Genomic DNA, 17,573 nt, shown 5'->3' on the forward strand with positions numbered 1-17,573 from the left:
GTAGTAGTTGTAGTAGTAGCAGTAGTAGTTGTAGTAGTAGCAGTAGTAGTAGTAATCATCATCCGGACCCCCATTCCCACCTTAGGGCAGGGTAAGGAATAGCAACGTCCAGACAGCCCAAGTTTGCCCAATCCAATGGGCCACGCTTCCATTCACGCATCATTCAAACCCCTAGAGTCCTGGCTCTATCTGATACGCCAAAAACATTCACCACATTCTGTAGCTTCACTTAAACGTATCCGTTACAGTCAATAATAATCCATCCATCCATCCATCATCCAATCCTACGTTGCCCCATGATGAGAGTCGGAGCTCGGGGCTAGACAAGTTGGTCCTGGCATTTAAGATTAGAGTGACCAGCCTCACTCATCCCTGAGTGGCATTACGTGAGCAATAAACCCCAATTACCCCTTGGATATAAACCTTCACCGGCTCGATCCGACTGGAGTGCCGTAATTACCCACTAAACCACCAGGCGCCATAATTTGGTTATATGGTTACCACCCAGCGAAGTAAATGGTTTCCTGGTGTACAGGAAATCATTTGGTTTTGTCACTCAGTGCAGAGTCACCCATAGGCAGAAGGAAGAGGAAAGAATGAGGGAAAGACAGATAGGAGAGGGAGTGTAAAGCCACCCGTAGGAAGAAGGATGAGGAAAGAATGAAGGAACGAAAGACAGAAGAGGAAGGAAGGAAGTGAGGCAAGGGCAGACACCCAAAGCAGCACTACATCGAGTGAGTGGATGGTGAGCGCCAACATCTACCACCACCAACAATAATAACAATAATAATAATAATAATATTAATAATATTAATAATAATAATAATAATTATTATTATTATTATTATAATGACGATAATAACAGGTACAGTGCTCCTATACTGTGGCTGATGTCCATGGCGCATTCTATCGGATAACTATTACGGTATATCCCCTAACCTAAGGTGCGTGAGGAGATTCTGCAGATAAACACCGCCTCCATACTGATCCCAGACATACAGTTCGGTTCTCACAAGTACATCTTGCTGGTTCACAAAACACTCATTATGGCAGTTCGCAACTACTGCAAAATATATCCCTTCAACACCCGAGTCGGAGGAGCAGATGAGCCTGGGCTAACATCAGCAACAAAAACAACAGCAACAGTAGCAGCAGCAGAACAAGAAGATGAAGACCCAGATTATCTTATGTCATTCCATCTATCCCGGCAAAATTTATATCAGCTATATGTTGGAAAGGCTTATTATCGAAAGGTAATAACGTTTTCACTCCCGAGGCTAACTTAGGTATTATATTCTGTCTAACCTTAGACAATCTTATTCTGATATAGAGGATGTCCCAAGGTGTGAATGGGATCATTGTTCCCGTGTGTGTGTGTGTGTGTGTGTGTGTGTGTTACAACCAGACCAACCACCCCCGTAACAGACCGAAACCAAAGTATACAGACCTCCAGATAAACACAGGCTACTTGGTTTTGTGCAGCTCAAAGTGCATCTGCAGATGCGCAAATCGTTTTCCTATCTGGACCAACTGCCTTCAGTACTGGCGCCAGCAACGATCTAGTCTGAGCTGGTAAAACAGGATTTTTGTTTTGACACATAAACATACCTGGCCTCGTGGTGAACACAGCTCACTTTTTTTTTTTCTCCTGTATGCGCACCAGCGCATACCACAAATTATCTCTTAAGTTACTGAAACAACTGCCGCCAGAGCTTTCGCATCATCCAAGTCGGATGCTCTGAGGAACATTAGTAATTGGAACTTAAATGCGCACGTCCAAAATTACTGCATTCTAAATTCTTTGAACAAAAATATTAAAATGGTGCTGTGATAACAATGATGGCTGTGGCAGTGTTGGTGTTGACACTATATCGGTGGCCGTGAGGGAGACAGTGGTAACAAATGTTGGCAGTAATAGTGATGACAGTGATGGCTGGGGAGGTGTTACCCAAATCAATGGCAGTGATGGCTGGGGAGGTGTTACCCATGTCAATGGCAGTGATGGCTGGGGAGGTGTTACTCATGTCAGTGGTAGTGATGGCTGGGGAGGTGTTACCCATGTCAATGGCAGTGATGGGTGGGTAGGTATTACCCATGTCAGTGGCTGTGATGATGGGGATCGACATTCATCAAGAAAATGTGAGCCTTTTCTGTCTACCCAGCAATGAGGGCACGTTTGCTGATGTACAATAATATGCTGTACCGCACATTCTAGTGACATTATACCTCAGATACCCTGACCTTAAGCAGTCAGTGTGTGTGTGTGGGGGGGGGGGAGAGTTACACAGCTTTAGGCAGACTCTCCATTGTTACTCTCCCACATAAACGGTACCGCCAGCTTAGCTTCATAGCTTAGTCTCGGTGTGAAATAAGCGCAGTAAGCAGAAGCACAAATTCACACGACGCGTGACGATAGTGACTGACATCATAACTGTACCAAGCCGAACAACACTGCTGATACAATTAGGACGATACTGTTACGGTGCGTATCCAGGATTATCATCAGGGTGTAAATACGGTATATACAGACGCTCTTATGAACACCAACAACAATTCTCAAGCAATTTAACCATTGCGTTTTATTCCATGTAGTACCACCTCACCATCATCTTCCTGAAGTAAGCTATTATATGAACATATTTTTAAATACTGTGTGTAAATTAAAAGCATACCACTGGACACCCCCCTGAAGAAAACATTATGTGAAGTTTCCAACCATTTACCCTTCGATGGATGCTTCACATTATTTTACGTGCCACCACATGATTCTCCTCAACTGAGAGGGATTCTAGAAGTCAAAGGGTTGAAAACTCTCCTCAACTGAGAGGGATTCTAGAAGTCAAAGGGTTGAAAACTATCTCGAATAACCTCTGGACTGCTTATATATTCCCTCTGCTGTATTAAAAAAAAAAATGTCTGGATTAAGCCTGAAATAAAAAAATAAATAAAATGCGTCCATGACATGCTAATTAGAAACTGAAAAATGGTGAGACAGTATTTGTTACCTTGAAGGAAGGATGGGGAACAGACTCTGGCCCATATTCTCGTCGATTAGGGAAGCTGCCTAACACCTTTTCTAAGTTATTTATTGTTTATTACACCTTACTATCCTCTTATGTGTCACATAAATCCTTCCAATATCGCCATACTCTGCAAAAATAACGCAAAAAAGATACTGAAAAGATATATCCAAAAATAAATCGCTAATGAACAGGTGTTACGGAGCTTCCTTAACCGACGAGAATAAGAACATTGGACACACCCACACCCACCACAAGCGACGCTACCGATACTGTAAGAATCTATTAAAAAAAACACAAATCCCACTACCGCACTCAGTGAATATGAATGATCAAACCAGTAGGCAACGGCATATACATAATAATCAGTATGTGGATAAGTACTCACCGACTCGTCCACCTTCTTGACTATAAATTTGCGGATGCAGCCGTTATCGAGGTTGGCCAAAGTGAAGATCTCGCTCTCCTGCAACACAAAACAAGACTCAGTTATCATTACCAACGCCACAACACAACACAACCCTACGCTTCCTTCACTTCACACCATACCACACAACACAACAATAAAAAATTATGCAACAACACAACACTGCAAGCTTCCCTCATTGCCACTACAAAGTAGCACACCACACCATACAACACCAGTCTATCCTTACTGACAGCACAACTTAGTCGACACCCCACGACAATGTATCACATCACTCCAAACTCTATTACCATACAATACCATATAAAACCACACCACACCATACAACAAAACATAACACATTACACAACAACACAACACAACACACAACAACACCACATAACACTCTCTAAACTACACAATCCACAAAACATCATACCACACCACGCAAGACCATACAATAATAAACACTAACAATACACCGCACTACACCACGCCACAATACAACACAACACTCCAAACTGAAACTGACTCACTGTAAAAAACTTACAAGGCACACAGTTGTTTTTAAGGACTACCACACCACTATTATTTCAAAAGTGGGAAGTACCACCATATCGTTACTGATCCTCTTAACTCCTTCACGTCTTGTAAGTATATTCTTGTTAACTCTAGACGACTTTCTTCGACTTAGCAATGGCTTGTGGTACTGAAGGGGTTAGTGAAGGCTATATCTAACTTTTAATACGAGTAAAACGAATGCTCTCTAATAACAGCCCCTGATAGTAGCAAGAATAATATTAGGACAAGGTCATCGGAATGACCAAGAGACCATCACTAACTTATCAACTATCATCAGAGTTACGTACCTTCTCGTTCTCTTTGGTGACTCTGAACTTCTTGAGCAACCCCTCGATGTTGGCCCGTAGGTCCCCGCCCTGTGGACAAAGAAAGGTGGTTAGTCTATGCTGTCAGTGTCACGATTTTAAAAAATGTGATAACAGCAATAGGCGTATATCACACTACCCAGAGAAAGGAAGGCTTACAAGTGTCTATTAGTATGCAAATATAAAGACACACAATAATATGACTATCCTTATACGGCTACTAGCGCAAAATAAATAAATAATCAAAACATGGACACTCACTCACAACCTTGTAATATGGGCATCGTCAACGTATCCCTGGCAGCTTCTTGCACAAAATTCACACTGGCCAGGATTCTAAAGCCGTACGAGGAAAACAAGGTACCGCTAATCTGAGTGGCAAAAAATAACTACCACAGTGCCCGGTGCAATGAGTCACGCATCCGTTTTCTTACAGTTCTTCGAAATTCACCTCCATCCCACTCTTCAAGCCATCATATACAGTATATACCGGAAGGGATTGAATCATGCTGTCGACTGTCATGTATGGAAGAGTACAACTGTAATACTCTTATCAAATGCATCTTCTCACAAACACAATCCATTTAGTTTTACCATTCACACTTTTCCTACCCAACTTCCACATCTATTTCCTCACATTCACTCACCAGTCAATGCCATCTTCAGAGCTTGTCACGCCAACTATTCACCTTCAAATTCCCTTACAGAAATCCTTCTCATAAGTTACAATTCAAGTTTTCGAAATTCTCAACTCCACCCCACAGCCCAAATCATCACACAAGGAAGAGAGCTCGCCCGCTGACTGTCAAGTATGCAAGAGTACGATTGTAAAGCCCATGACACGTGCATCCCCTCATACGCGTCATACATAAAACTACTTGCCCCTTTACCTTTCCTCAGCTTCCTTATCTAGTTTCTCACATTCACGAACCGATTTATACCATTCTCTCAGCCAGAGATTTCACTTACCACTTTTAAATTCCCTTTTACAAAACCTTTTATTTCATACATTCATTCTTTCTATATAACTACACCATTTTAGTTAATATCCTCTACTTAAATTAATGAACTTGCCTACTAACTTTTCAATTTTATCACTAACTATTCATTCTAAAAATATCTACCGTATAATATGAATATCAATTTTTCAACGCTCTGACGCAGTCCTTTCGCAACCCCTATATTAAAGTTTCTGTCTCTCTCACAACCTTCAAACCGGCATCGCCAAACACACTCTCGAGTATCCCAGCATTTCAATACAACATATAATCGACCTTGAAAATTCCAGGAAACTGACAGGAACCCATCATTCAATATCCCTTTCAGCTTTTTCACTGCAAATGCCCTTAAACTAAAAGTAATCACCCACCTAATCATCAGTGAAAAAGGTGGATACGAAAACCTGCCGATACAATTCCCCATTAACCTTCACTGGAGACTAGAGGTTATCAGAAGGGTAAGAGAAGGGGTATAGGGGTAAGGAGTGGATGGGTGGGTGAGGGAGGGTGAGGCTGGGTGTGATAAGTGAGGGGGTTTGTGGGTGGATAAGGGTGGCGTGGGAGAGGGTGGTGGTGGGTGAGTTCGTTCAGGAAGGTCGTGGGTGAGGGTGTTGGGGTGCGGATGGGTGGATGAGAAGGGTGAGAGATGATGATTATGGTGGGGAACGGTGGATGAGCGTGCTGATGCGATGGGTGAGGAAGAGTGTGGATGAGGGTGAGGAGGGTTAGTAAAGTTATGAGTGAAAATGTGGCTGAGGATAAAGAGGATGGAACTAGTATGTGAGAGTGTGAGGGTGCAGGAGTGAGGGTGAGGGTTTGAATGCAACGTAGACAGTGAGAAGGTGAAGATATAAAGGTGAGGGTGTGGATGAGGGTGAGATGGGTGAGTGAGGGTGAGGGAGGGTGTGTCAGCCAGTTCTGGTTCGAAGCAGGCAGACGGAAGTGGCGGCAGTTGGGCAAGGACACACACACGCACACACACACACACGTGTCTCACACACACACACACACACACACACACACACACACACACACACACACACACAGTAGTCTGGAATCCTCATCTCAAAAAACACACAGAAAAGACTGAAAAAGTTCAAAGGGCCTCTACAAGATGGGTACCAAGCTTAAGGGATCTAAGCTACGAAGAATGACTAGAAAAACTGAATTTGCCAACACTGCAGGAGAGAAGGAAAAGAGAAGACATGATTATGCTATATAAATACATATCAGGGAAGGAGAAAATAGACATAAATGAATATATAACCTATGGGGAAGTATCAACAAGAGGACACTGCTAAAAACTGCATAATAAGAGAGGCGATAAAGACGTAAGGAAATTTAGTTTCCCCAATAGGGCAACTGATCAGTGGAATGCACTACCGAATGAAATAGTGTGTGCCAAAACAATTCATAAATTTAGGGAGATGTATAATGAAAATGGTTCAAGACAAGGGACAGTACGAGCCTGACTCATTCCTGTAAAGGTACAATTAGGTAAGAATAATTAGGTAAGAACACACACACACACACACACACACACACACACACACACACACACACACACACACACACACACACACACACACACACACACTCATATGCAAACATAAACACATACACATCCAGCCACACACACACATATATCTATATCTATCTATCTCTGTCTATCTATCTATATATCTATCTATCTGTCTATCTATATATTCCTCTCCTCCATCCTTCTTTCCTTCCAGCCTCTTCTGTTTTTCTTCCCTTCATTCTTTCCTTGTCCTTCTGTCGACGGGTGACTTTACACTCCCTCTTCTCTCTTTCTTTCCTTCATTCTTTCCTCTTCCTTCTGCCTGTGGGTGACTCTACACTGAGTGACAAGCCAAAAGGTTTCCTGTACACCGGGAAACCATTTACTACGCTGGGTGGTAACCATATAACCAAATTTTGGCGCCTGGTGGTTTAGTAGGTAATTATTGCGCTCCAATCGGATTGAGCCGGTGAAGGTTTATATCCAAGGGATGGTTGGGGTTGATTGATCATGTAATGCCACTCAGGGATGAGTAAGGCTGGTCACTCTCATCTTAAATGTCGGGACCAACTGCCTAGCCCCGGGGTCCTACGCTCTTCATGGGGCAATGTAAAATTTGATGATAGATGATGATATATATATAATACACACACACACACACACACACACACACACACACATATATATATATATATATATATATATATATATATATATATATATATATATATATATATATATATATATATATATCCAGTCACACACACATATACTCACCCTCATATGTAAACAAACACACATGCACATCCAGTCACACACACACAATGCAACCACAATTAGTTCTACTGCTATACATTCCACGCGTTAGTGCAATCCTACAATATATACAGGCATATAATCATACACTACGTCATATAGATTGTCATACACTACGTCATATACATTATCATACACTACGTCACATGCATTATCATACACTACGTCACATGCATTACCATACAGTACGTCACAAACATTATCATACAATAGGTCACGTCCATTACCATACCCTACGTCACAATTAACATACACTAAGTCACATAATCATACACTACATCACATCCATTATCATAAACTACATCACATACACTATCATACACTAACATATACTCTCACTCTTACCTATTCCAGTGCTCTTACAAAACTTCAGAAGCACTCCCTCACTGACCTACATTCATCCATTTCCACCCTCACACTTTCAAGGTTATTACACAACCATTCAGGGATCCACATATATCTTGGTATTAACAGCATGCAAATCTACCTCCCCCTCCCACTCTCTCATCTCGTTACACCACAGGACACGGCAGTACGTGGTGGAAACATAATAGGAATGTCCGTAGATTTTTACCCTTCTCTTGCCCATCATCTGTCGGAATTGGTACTTAAGGGGGCGACTCCAGGTTCTGCGCCACGGGAAGGTCTTAAAGATCTAATACAAAGTAATGCTCTTACTTACGAAAAAATTAAGAACAAATAAGATGAAGTAGAATGAAACTGAACCTGAAGCCGCCCTAACTACTATACATTCTCTGACGTATAAATGGCTTTGTTGTACAGGATTACATAACTGAGTATAAATGATAAATCTGACGTATGATTAACTTTTTACTCAGGGGCTGTGATGACTATAGCGCAATTGTTCTAACTGACAAACCCCAACCCTTTCAGCACAGTTGATGGCCAAGTGTTGTTAAAGCGGTGGGCGGAATTGACTAGTAATCAAGGAGACTCATTCCAACGTCATAAATAAGGTTTCTTGAATTTCACGCACACACGAGTCAGTATTGAAGCTGTGTGACTCCATTTCGTCAGATGAAAACAAACCAGACAAAATGGGAAATCTCAAACCCGTACTGGCACCCTCACCTCACACCCATCACCACATGTCGTATCCATTACCAAAAATCTACACAACTGTCTGCCCATCTTTGCCAGTCAGCCTTCAGTCTCTCAATTACATACCGCACCGCAGCCTAGCCATCTGTAACTCAAGTAAATTATCAGCATCTACCTACTATCCTATCAATCTATTAAGCAGACCTCCATTCGCCAACCACTCTATGCACAGTCTAGAGGCCCTATCTAATATCCATCTCATCGGTGTATCTGTTCGTTCTAATCTGTATCTTTAGTTTGTCTACATATTTGCTCTATTTCATTTCTAATACCTCTTCTGTCTACCTCTTTTTTCGTTCTAACCAATGTCTATCTCTCGTCTGCCTATCTGTTCTAATGTCTATCTGTCTTGCTATTCACTCTTACATCTCATCTATTAATGCTGGTCGTGCTAATAAAAATCCGTCTATATAGGGTATTTATCTATCTATCTATTTTATCTACCACCTGCCGTCCAAGAAATGCTAAGCTGAATCAAATCGTCAGGGGATAGTGAGAATAAACGGCAAAAATCTCCATCGTAGGTTTAATGTCTATCTCGAGCATATATTCGTTCTGTCTAATATATATCTTTTCAAAACCTATGTACCTACCTATCTATCTACTAACAGAAATAAATAAATCTTCCGCCTTCTAATTTCTACTGTAGCGTATACCGTAATATATCTATCTTCATCTATCCCTATATCATTACTATACATCTATATCTATCTATTCATCGATCAGTCATCTAATCTATCCATCCCTCCTTCCCCATCTATCTACGTTCTATATATCCAACAATCTATCCATACATGTATATCTATCACTCTATCTATCTACCTGGTGGTGTGAGAGAGGTGGGCAGTACAGAGTGACCTTGGGCAGCATAAATACATTTCACAACACAGGGATAAAAACATACACGCTCACACACACACACACACACACACACACACACACACACACACACACACACACACACACACACACACACACACACACTCATGAACACTCATACAAGGACACATATATACATGTATACACTTAAAGACACGAGCGCGCGCGCTCGCACGTACACACACACACACACACACACACACACACACACACACACACACACACACACACACACACACACACACACTCTTATCTACACACATTTATAATACATCCACATACACACAAACATACACCAACATACGTGCGTGCACAAACACATACATCCATATGCAAAAACAGACACAACATACATACATATAAGCACACAAGCATTATACTGTACATGCATACATATGTACACACACACACACACACACACACACACACACACACACACGGGAGGGGGAAGATAAGACAGACGACTGAAGGAGGAGGAGGAGGAGGAGGAGGAGGAGGAGGAAGAGGAGGGCATCAATGAAGGTCATACAGAAGAAGAAAAGGAGTGAGATGGAGGGGGAGGTGGAAGAAGGAACAGGGGTGGGGATGATGAAGGAAAAGGATGGAGCATGAAGGTAAGGAAAGGTGTGAAAGCTTAATGTCTCAGCAAAGTATCATCATGTGATAATCTTCAGTAAGGACACTTGTTTTACTACTTCTGTTTCCCGTAGCTGATTTTTAAAAAATCGAATAATAACACACTGGAGAGAACATCTCTTGCGTCACTCCAATTACAAAGTTTACCCTTGGAATATTCTCGAACATATTCCTTGGCACACTCCTACTATAATACTTCGTAAATTTTCCCACAAAATCACTCTTCGAACACCAGATTACCATCATTTCCAGCAACCTCCTGAACCCTGATTTTTTTTTTTTTTCTGTCTTATGACTATCGCCGTAGTGTTTCAATTATGTTATCACTGACCCTCCTCGGAGGTGCCAGGATGTGTTTGTCCATCGGGGGACACTGTTTATTACCGAGCTTTACTGAGATACATTTTAACTCTTTCGAAGTTGGGGATTTCCTTTTGTTGAATAAAATTGTTTGGCAGTAGCCACAATACAACCCCTGGCAGTGCCCAGCATAAGATCTCTAAGCGAGCCTCTACTTTCGCTGCTGTTAAGAGACCCCCTCCTCAGAGTTCAAGGTGAAGGGGTTAGAATTTTTTGCCCACTGCTCTAAAATATACCTCTTAAATACCTTTCCTTATTACCTGGGAATTAATCGATAACCTTAAAATATTTCCCCTCACAACAGGCCCTTCCATCAAACCCTATGAATATTGGTACACAGACTGGCATGAAGGGTTAATGTTGGCGAGATGTCTGAAACACTGGCTAAATGTGTGTCAAGATCACAGGCTGGCGAAGGTGGATGGCGGCGACAGGCACCACCACACTGTAATGGCTAATGTCATGTCGATCGGTGACGGGACTTTCGACCTTACTGGCTCTTTTGTTTCCCCTTGTCTCCACCACTGCACTCCCTCATCCACCTCCACATCCATCTCATCCACACACGCACACACACACACTCTCTCTCTCTCTCTCTCTCTCAAATACACACACACACACACACACACACACACACACACACACACACACACACACACACACACACACACCGTCAAAAGTAACATCCAAACATGCAAACAAACACTGTCTCCCATATACAAGAAAATAAATTAGTTGTTTGACATTTGAGAATGATAACCTTGATCTTTGCCTCTGATTTCCGAAGTATTTAACGGGAAATATTTAATCCAGTTTATCTTAACAATATTAGGAAAAATCTCTATTGACACCTAATACAACTTCGGTAAAAAATCTCTCTCTCTCTCTCTCTCTCGTGGGAAAGAGACAATTGATAAGGTGTCCACATCATAAAGACGAAGTATTTTGTCCTTTGCTCCTACCATACAACTGTATTTATTTCAGGTGTGATTTTTCCGGTTCCACGTGTTTGGGACAGCCTTCATGAAAGCCCTCACCACTTGACCGTCTCTCTATGCTCAAACAAAACTGTCTGGCGGAAGTAAAAATATAATATACACGACGTCCATTGTTTCATGGACGGTATATTAACATATTATATTCATGTTCTCAGACAAGGACACAGGACAGGATATAACTTCCTAGTTCACATACGAGCTAACAGATGGTACTACATACATGGCACAATAGCTACCACTTAGGCAATAATTTCCACTGACTATACTATGCTATGCTAGGTGTATCTAACCAGGGCTGATATGATGCATGTTATGATGCCGACGTTGGCTTCACGGAACGAAAAAAAAAAAAAAAAGTTGGTTCTGTTACGATATTAGAATTTCCAGGAGCCGCTGGGCTTCAGATATGATGACATGTCGATTAGCACATCACTTTAGTATACCACAGCATACCACTCAACGCCAAGCTGAACTGTACCACAAACCATACTTCACTGCACCACAGCACAACACTCCAAGCTACATTATGCTATACCACAGCACAATACGCTCCACCACAACACAATAAAAACAACGCAACACAAGACCATAATGCAACACAAAATTTCACATTAATACCGACTCATTCTAGTACAAGTTTTTCCTTAAAAAATACGAGGCTACCACATATCAGTCATCCAATCCATTGTTTTACCGTCAGGATATCGCATATTTCATCAACTGAAGTATAACACGTTAAAACGAATAAGCAAATCCACACAAGAAGGTACTGAAAACTATAGAGCCTCTCCCTTGGAACTTGAAGTATGGAAATGAGAGGGTTGGGTCAGGATGAGGCAGACGTAGGATAAGACAGACGTAGGATAAGGCAGGGTCAAGATGAGGTCTGGATTGGGGAAGGTTAGGAGGCAGGGTCGCTATGACGCAGGGTTTTGATAAGGCAGGTCAGGATGAGGCAAGGAAAGGGGTTAAGGCGAGGTAAGATAATGCACGGCCAGGACTGGGGATGACCAGGATAAAGCAGGGTCATGATATGGCAAGAAAAGAATAAGGAAAGGATAAGACAGGGTAGGGTCAAGAAGTTAAGATAAGCAAGGTTTGTTTAAGGCAGGGTCGGGATAAGGCAAGGATAAGGCAGGGACAGGATAAGGCTGGGACAGAACAAGGCAAGGATAAGGCAGGGACAGGACAAGGCAAGGATAAGACAAGGACAGGGTATGGCAAGGATACGGCAGGGATTGGATAAGACAAAGATAAGGCAGGGACAGGTCAAGGCAAGGATATGGCAGGGACGGGGCAAGGCAAGGATAAGGCAGGGGCAGGCTGAGGGAAGGGCGGTGTACTGAAGGCTGAGAAGGAAGGGGTTGAGGGCACTTTTCTAAGAAGATGGTTTTCTCAGAAGCCACCACACCCTCTTGCTCTTCACCTTCATGACTCACTTTTCTTTGTTCATAAATCTATTTTTATATAAGTTGTCCTTGATCTTACAATTTAATCACCCTCCTTCCTCCTCGTCTTCACTAAATTTTCCTAGTTTATCCCCTAGCATTTGTTTCTACGTTTTCATTTGTTTCTGAATCGTCTTTTTTCCCTTGATGATCTCTTAATTTTCCTCGTTTATCCCGTTTTCGTTTTCCTTGCTAATTCCCTGTCAGCTGGTTCTGATTTCAACAGTTTCACTTTTTCCTTTCCATGTTCCTTATTTTTAAAGCTCTTCATATATCCTTCATCTTATTATCGCTATATATCCTTCTTCTCCTCGTCCTCTTCCTCCTTCGCATCATCATCATCGTCATCATCATAATCATTACTGTCAACCTAAACCCCTTATGAAAATAGCAGTATGATCCATAAGGAACAAAAAACACAAAAGAACAAGAACTGTCAAGAATGAGCCCATTGCAACAAGCCGCACAAGCAATCACACATCACATCAAGCCTTTGAAATCTTGGCTCCGCCTGGGGAAAAAAGAAAAAAAAGAAAAAAAAAGAAAAGTCGTGCTTAGTATTTTTTTTTTTTTTTTAGATGTGCACCTAGGACAGTCATTCCGTCGACTATCATCTTTGACATGGAACATGGGGTCCACCTGGCAATCAAATGCATCTCCATATACTCCGCTTCACGCATTTCGATCTTTCGCCATTTCTTTTACTTCCTCGACTTCCATTTCACTTGCCACAATATTTGACCATCTGCATACACCTCATCAACACTCCTGCCTTAGTCCTTCTTTTACTTCTTCACAGCATACTCTCTCTACAATACCTGATCATCCGCTTACACCTCACCGTCACCTGCTATCTTCGTCATTCTTCAGCCTCTTCTCAGCATACTCTCTCTCTCCACAGTATTTGATCATTTGCATACACCTCATCAACACCTGCTGCCTTTGCCATTCTTTAACCTCTTCACACCACTTTTCATTTCTACATCCGTCACATTCTCAAACACCGAAGACCCCATTTATCCACCATGGAATTCAGTCACATTTACTGCAGCTTTGCTTCCGTCACCTTCATCCACTCTTAAACAGTCTTTCCATCTGCCCCATCTTTCACTTCAGTTTGTTTTCATTATTCCATTCTGAACACTTACTTTTAATACATTTTTCAGACAATGCAACAGTTTCCTATTTTCTGAGAAATTTACATTTAATTTTATTCCAGTTTTACTTGTGCTTTTCTTTCTCTTTACTAACCTCTTAAACATTTCTTACCCTCAGTATGTTCCCCGGTTCTTTTACCTAAACTTCTGCATGGTATCCACTCAAGCCACTTACATTTTTTCCACTGCTGTTTCAATTTCCACATCCCACCAAGCAATTACTTTCTGATGAATCGATACTCAAGAAATACCAACCACCTTTACCATCATGATCATTACGATCAGTTTCATATCTTTCTCCTCCACCTTCTCTTACTCATCCTTTTCCTCGTCTTTTTTCTTCTTTCTTCTGCTCTTCTTCTTCTTCCTCCTCCTCCTCCTCGTCTTTTTTTCTTTTCCTTCTGCTCTTCCTCCTCCTCCTCCTCTTCTCTTTTGTTCTTTCTGCTTCTCTTTCTTCTTCCTTTTCTCCATCTGTTTTTCTTCCTTATCTCCTCCTTTTATATTTTTCATTCTTTTCCTCTTCATCCTCTTCCTCTTTTTTCTTCATTCTCCTCCTTTTCTTCTTTCTCGTTTAAATTTTTCTCCGCCTTTTTCTTCTTCCTTCTCCTTAAATTTCTCCTTCCTCCTTCTCTGCCTTCTTTCTCTTCTTACTTCTTCTTCCTCCTTCACCTCCTCCTCTTTCTTTCTTCTTGTGCATCTAGTGCTTGCCGTGGTGGTGTTGGTGTTGGTGTACCCTGGATGAGCCAAGGCCGGCCTCCTGGCTGGTGAGGTTACACAACGGTTCACCCAAGTATACCCTCCCTACCTACCTACCTCCCTACCCAATTCCCTACCTACCTACTTACAACCTACCGACCGACCGACCGACCTGCCTACCCCTTGCCCTATCAACCCACCCACATCAACATATCACACCTACCCATCAATACCATACACTCAAATCAGCATACCACAAGCACCCATCCTCACAATACATTCATCACATCAAAATACCACGCTTACCCATCAATACCACACACTCCAATCAGTACACAACGCCTGCCCATCAACACTGTACATTCACCACCTCAACTTACCACAACCACTCATCACAACCATACATTCACCACTCTCCCCACAACATCAGGTCACATTCCTATCTTCATTACAACCACTCACTAGTATTAAAGCATTCTCACACAATCAAGGCAGCTTGTCATTGTTGTTCGTATTAGCAAAACTTGTGAGTAGGTTAAATACTATGAAAAGTCCAGCCAAAACAATATTATATAACCCAATCGCTTATCAATGCCATAAATTCTCACACACTCCAACCAATTTTTCATTATTGTCCGCTACCTACTGTTAAAGCTGGTCATACGTCAGGAATAAAATATGCACACGACGCTCTCATTCGCCCTGGTAAAATCGGTGAATCAAAACTCACCGGCTCAATGACAAATATTTATCTTTTTTTTTTTTTCTGATATAAGCGACAAACAACAAATTTTATGGCAACATCCGCTACCCCTCCTCCCTCAATAAATAAATAAATAAATAAATAAACAACAAAGGAATCACCCTCAAAAATTGCAATAATTTTCCTTGCCAGTAAATTTTACGGCAACACCCCCTCCCCCCAAAAATAAAATAAACTACACTGCTATCGCCTCAAAATTTTCAATATTTTTCCTTACTACTACAGTCAGGAAAACAACACATTATCCCTGATTCTGCTGCTAAAAAAAACATAATAAAAACAGTAAAAAACAATAATTAATAAAACACAATACAGGACATTACAATCACCTCAAAATTTAAAACAACAAATTTCCTGCTACTACGGCCAGAGATACAAGACAGTATCCTAGTTTGGGCTAGGGAAAAAAATAAAAATAAAAAATAATGGAAATTTCCTAAAGGGTTGGGTAGGTGACTTGCATGGCGGTGAGTGAGGACCAAATTAAGAGTGCGCCAGTCACTGAGTGTTATGTAACAGGGAAGTGCCAGTTGTTGCACACACCCACCTCACCACAGTCAACAGGGGAACAGTCACATCAACGGTCGCACTACCCAGTCAACAAGGAAACAGTCACATCAACGGTCACACCATCAGTCAACAGGGAAACAACGTCCTTTACCGTTTTTCTGGTCTGTCACTACAATCACAAGTTACAGATCAAGCCATTCACAGTAGCAAAGCAGTCACCTACTTTTCCCTGGCTGCTGTCACTACAACCCCATCAGTCACATCACCGGTCAGCAGAGAAACCACATACACTATCTTGTACTGGTCTACGACATTACAACCGCAACAGTCACATACAACCTACAGTCACTCACAGTCAGTCGTTCATCACTATACCCAAAACAGTCACATCAACAGTCAGCAGGGGAATCACAGTCGGCAGGGGAATCACAGTCAGCAGGGGAATCACAGTTGGCAGGGGCATCACAGCCAACAGGGGAATCACAGTCAATCACCGTAAACCAATGCACAGTTAATACCACGAAGACTCACAATTATAAATCCTGTATAGCCAGACGTCTCCCGTAAGCTTAATTGATCTAGTGCCAAGACTACAATAAACACAATGCTATCGTACTAGAAGGCTAAATGGAGTGTTGCTAACCCCTCACATCGAAAACTAAATCGTCTGACGCTACAGAATAAAATACAAAATATTTAATAGTGCTGAAGAGCTTAACTGCGATATTTTCCTACTCCCTCACAAATATAAAATGCAGTTTTACGCTATGCACTAAATTCTTTTTGAAAGGTAAGGGTCGTATTTTGAGCGGCTCCGGAGACTTCGCAACACCTCTTCCTTAGCGACTGATCTCCACATCAATTCCCGATGTCCTCTTGTATGTTAATGATGTGTCGATTAAAACGATACCGGTGCAATTAACATACGGAAACTATTTAGGTGTAATTACAAAATAAATCGCCAAGGAAACAATGTTACGAAGTCCCCTACGCTCTTCGGTGTTGCCCCTGTTTGGAAGACATGTAGGAGTGTGGGGCACTTTGCGACCGGATGGCCTTTCTGACGTCAACAAATGGGCCTTGGGTGGGACCGAACACTGGACCCCTCGGCAGACAGACAGCGTGTGCTCTAACACTGCTACAACGCCATTCACTCGGCCCAGGAAAGACCTCTAAGGGTAAAAATGGTGAACGAAGATTTTATTTAACCTCTTTCCCCTAAGCTGAATACAGCCTAGAGTACAATGAATAAAATAAATAAATAAATAAATAAATAAACTGTTGTAGTGAGGGTATCAATAAAGGATAAACTAGACATTACCTGAAACATAAAAAAATAAGAAAAAAAAAAAACT

General features: G+C 41.7%; 1 protein-coding gene across 1 annotated transcript in view; it reads right to left on the reverse strand.

The window, feature by feature from the left end:
* LOC145401301 (uncharacterized) overlaps positions 1-17,573 on the reverse strand; it is a 459,641-nt gene that overhangs the window by 160,146 nt on the left and 281,922 nt on the right. The window contains exons 3-4 of the mRNA XM_080273632.1: positions 4,296-4,364; positions 3,409-3,486 (exon numbers count right to left, since the gene is read on the reverse strand). Of these exons, the coding sequence (XP_080129758.1) occupies positions 3,409-3,486; positions 4,296-4,364 (147 nt within the window). The remainder of the gene's footprint in view (positions 1-3,408; positions 3,487-4,295; positions 4,365-17,573) is intronic.

Source organism: Coenobita brevimanus, chromosome 6 (genome assembly GCF_032717465.1).
Source record: "Coenobita brevimanus isolate Jiangsu-jjx chromosome 6, ASM3271746v2, whole genome shotgun sequence".
NCBI classification, from domain to species: domain Eukaryota; kingdom Metazoa; phylum Arthropoda; class Malacostraca; order Decapoda; family Coenobitidae; genus Coenobita; species Coenobita brevimanus.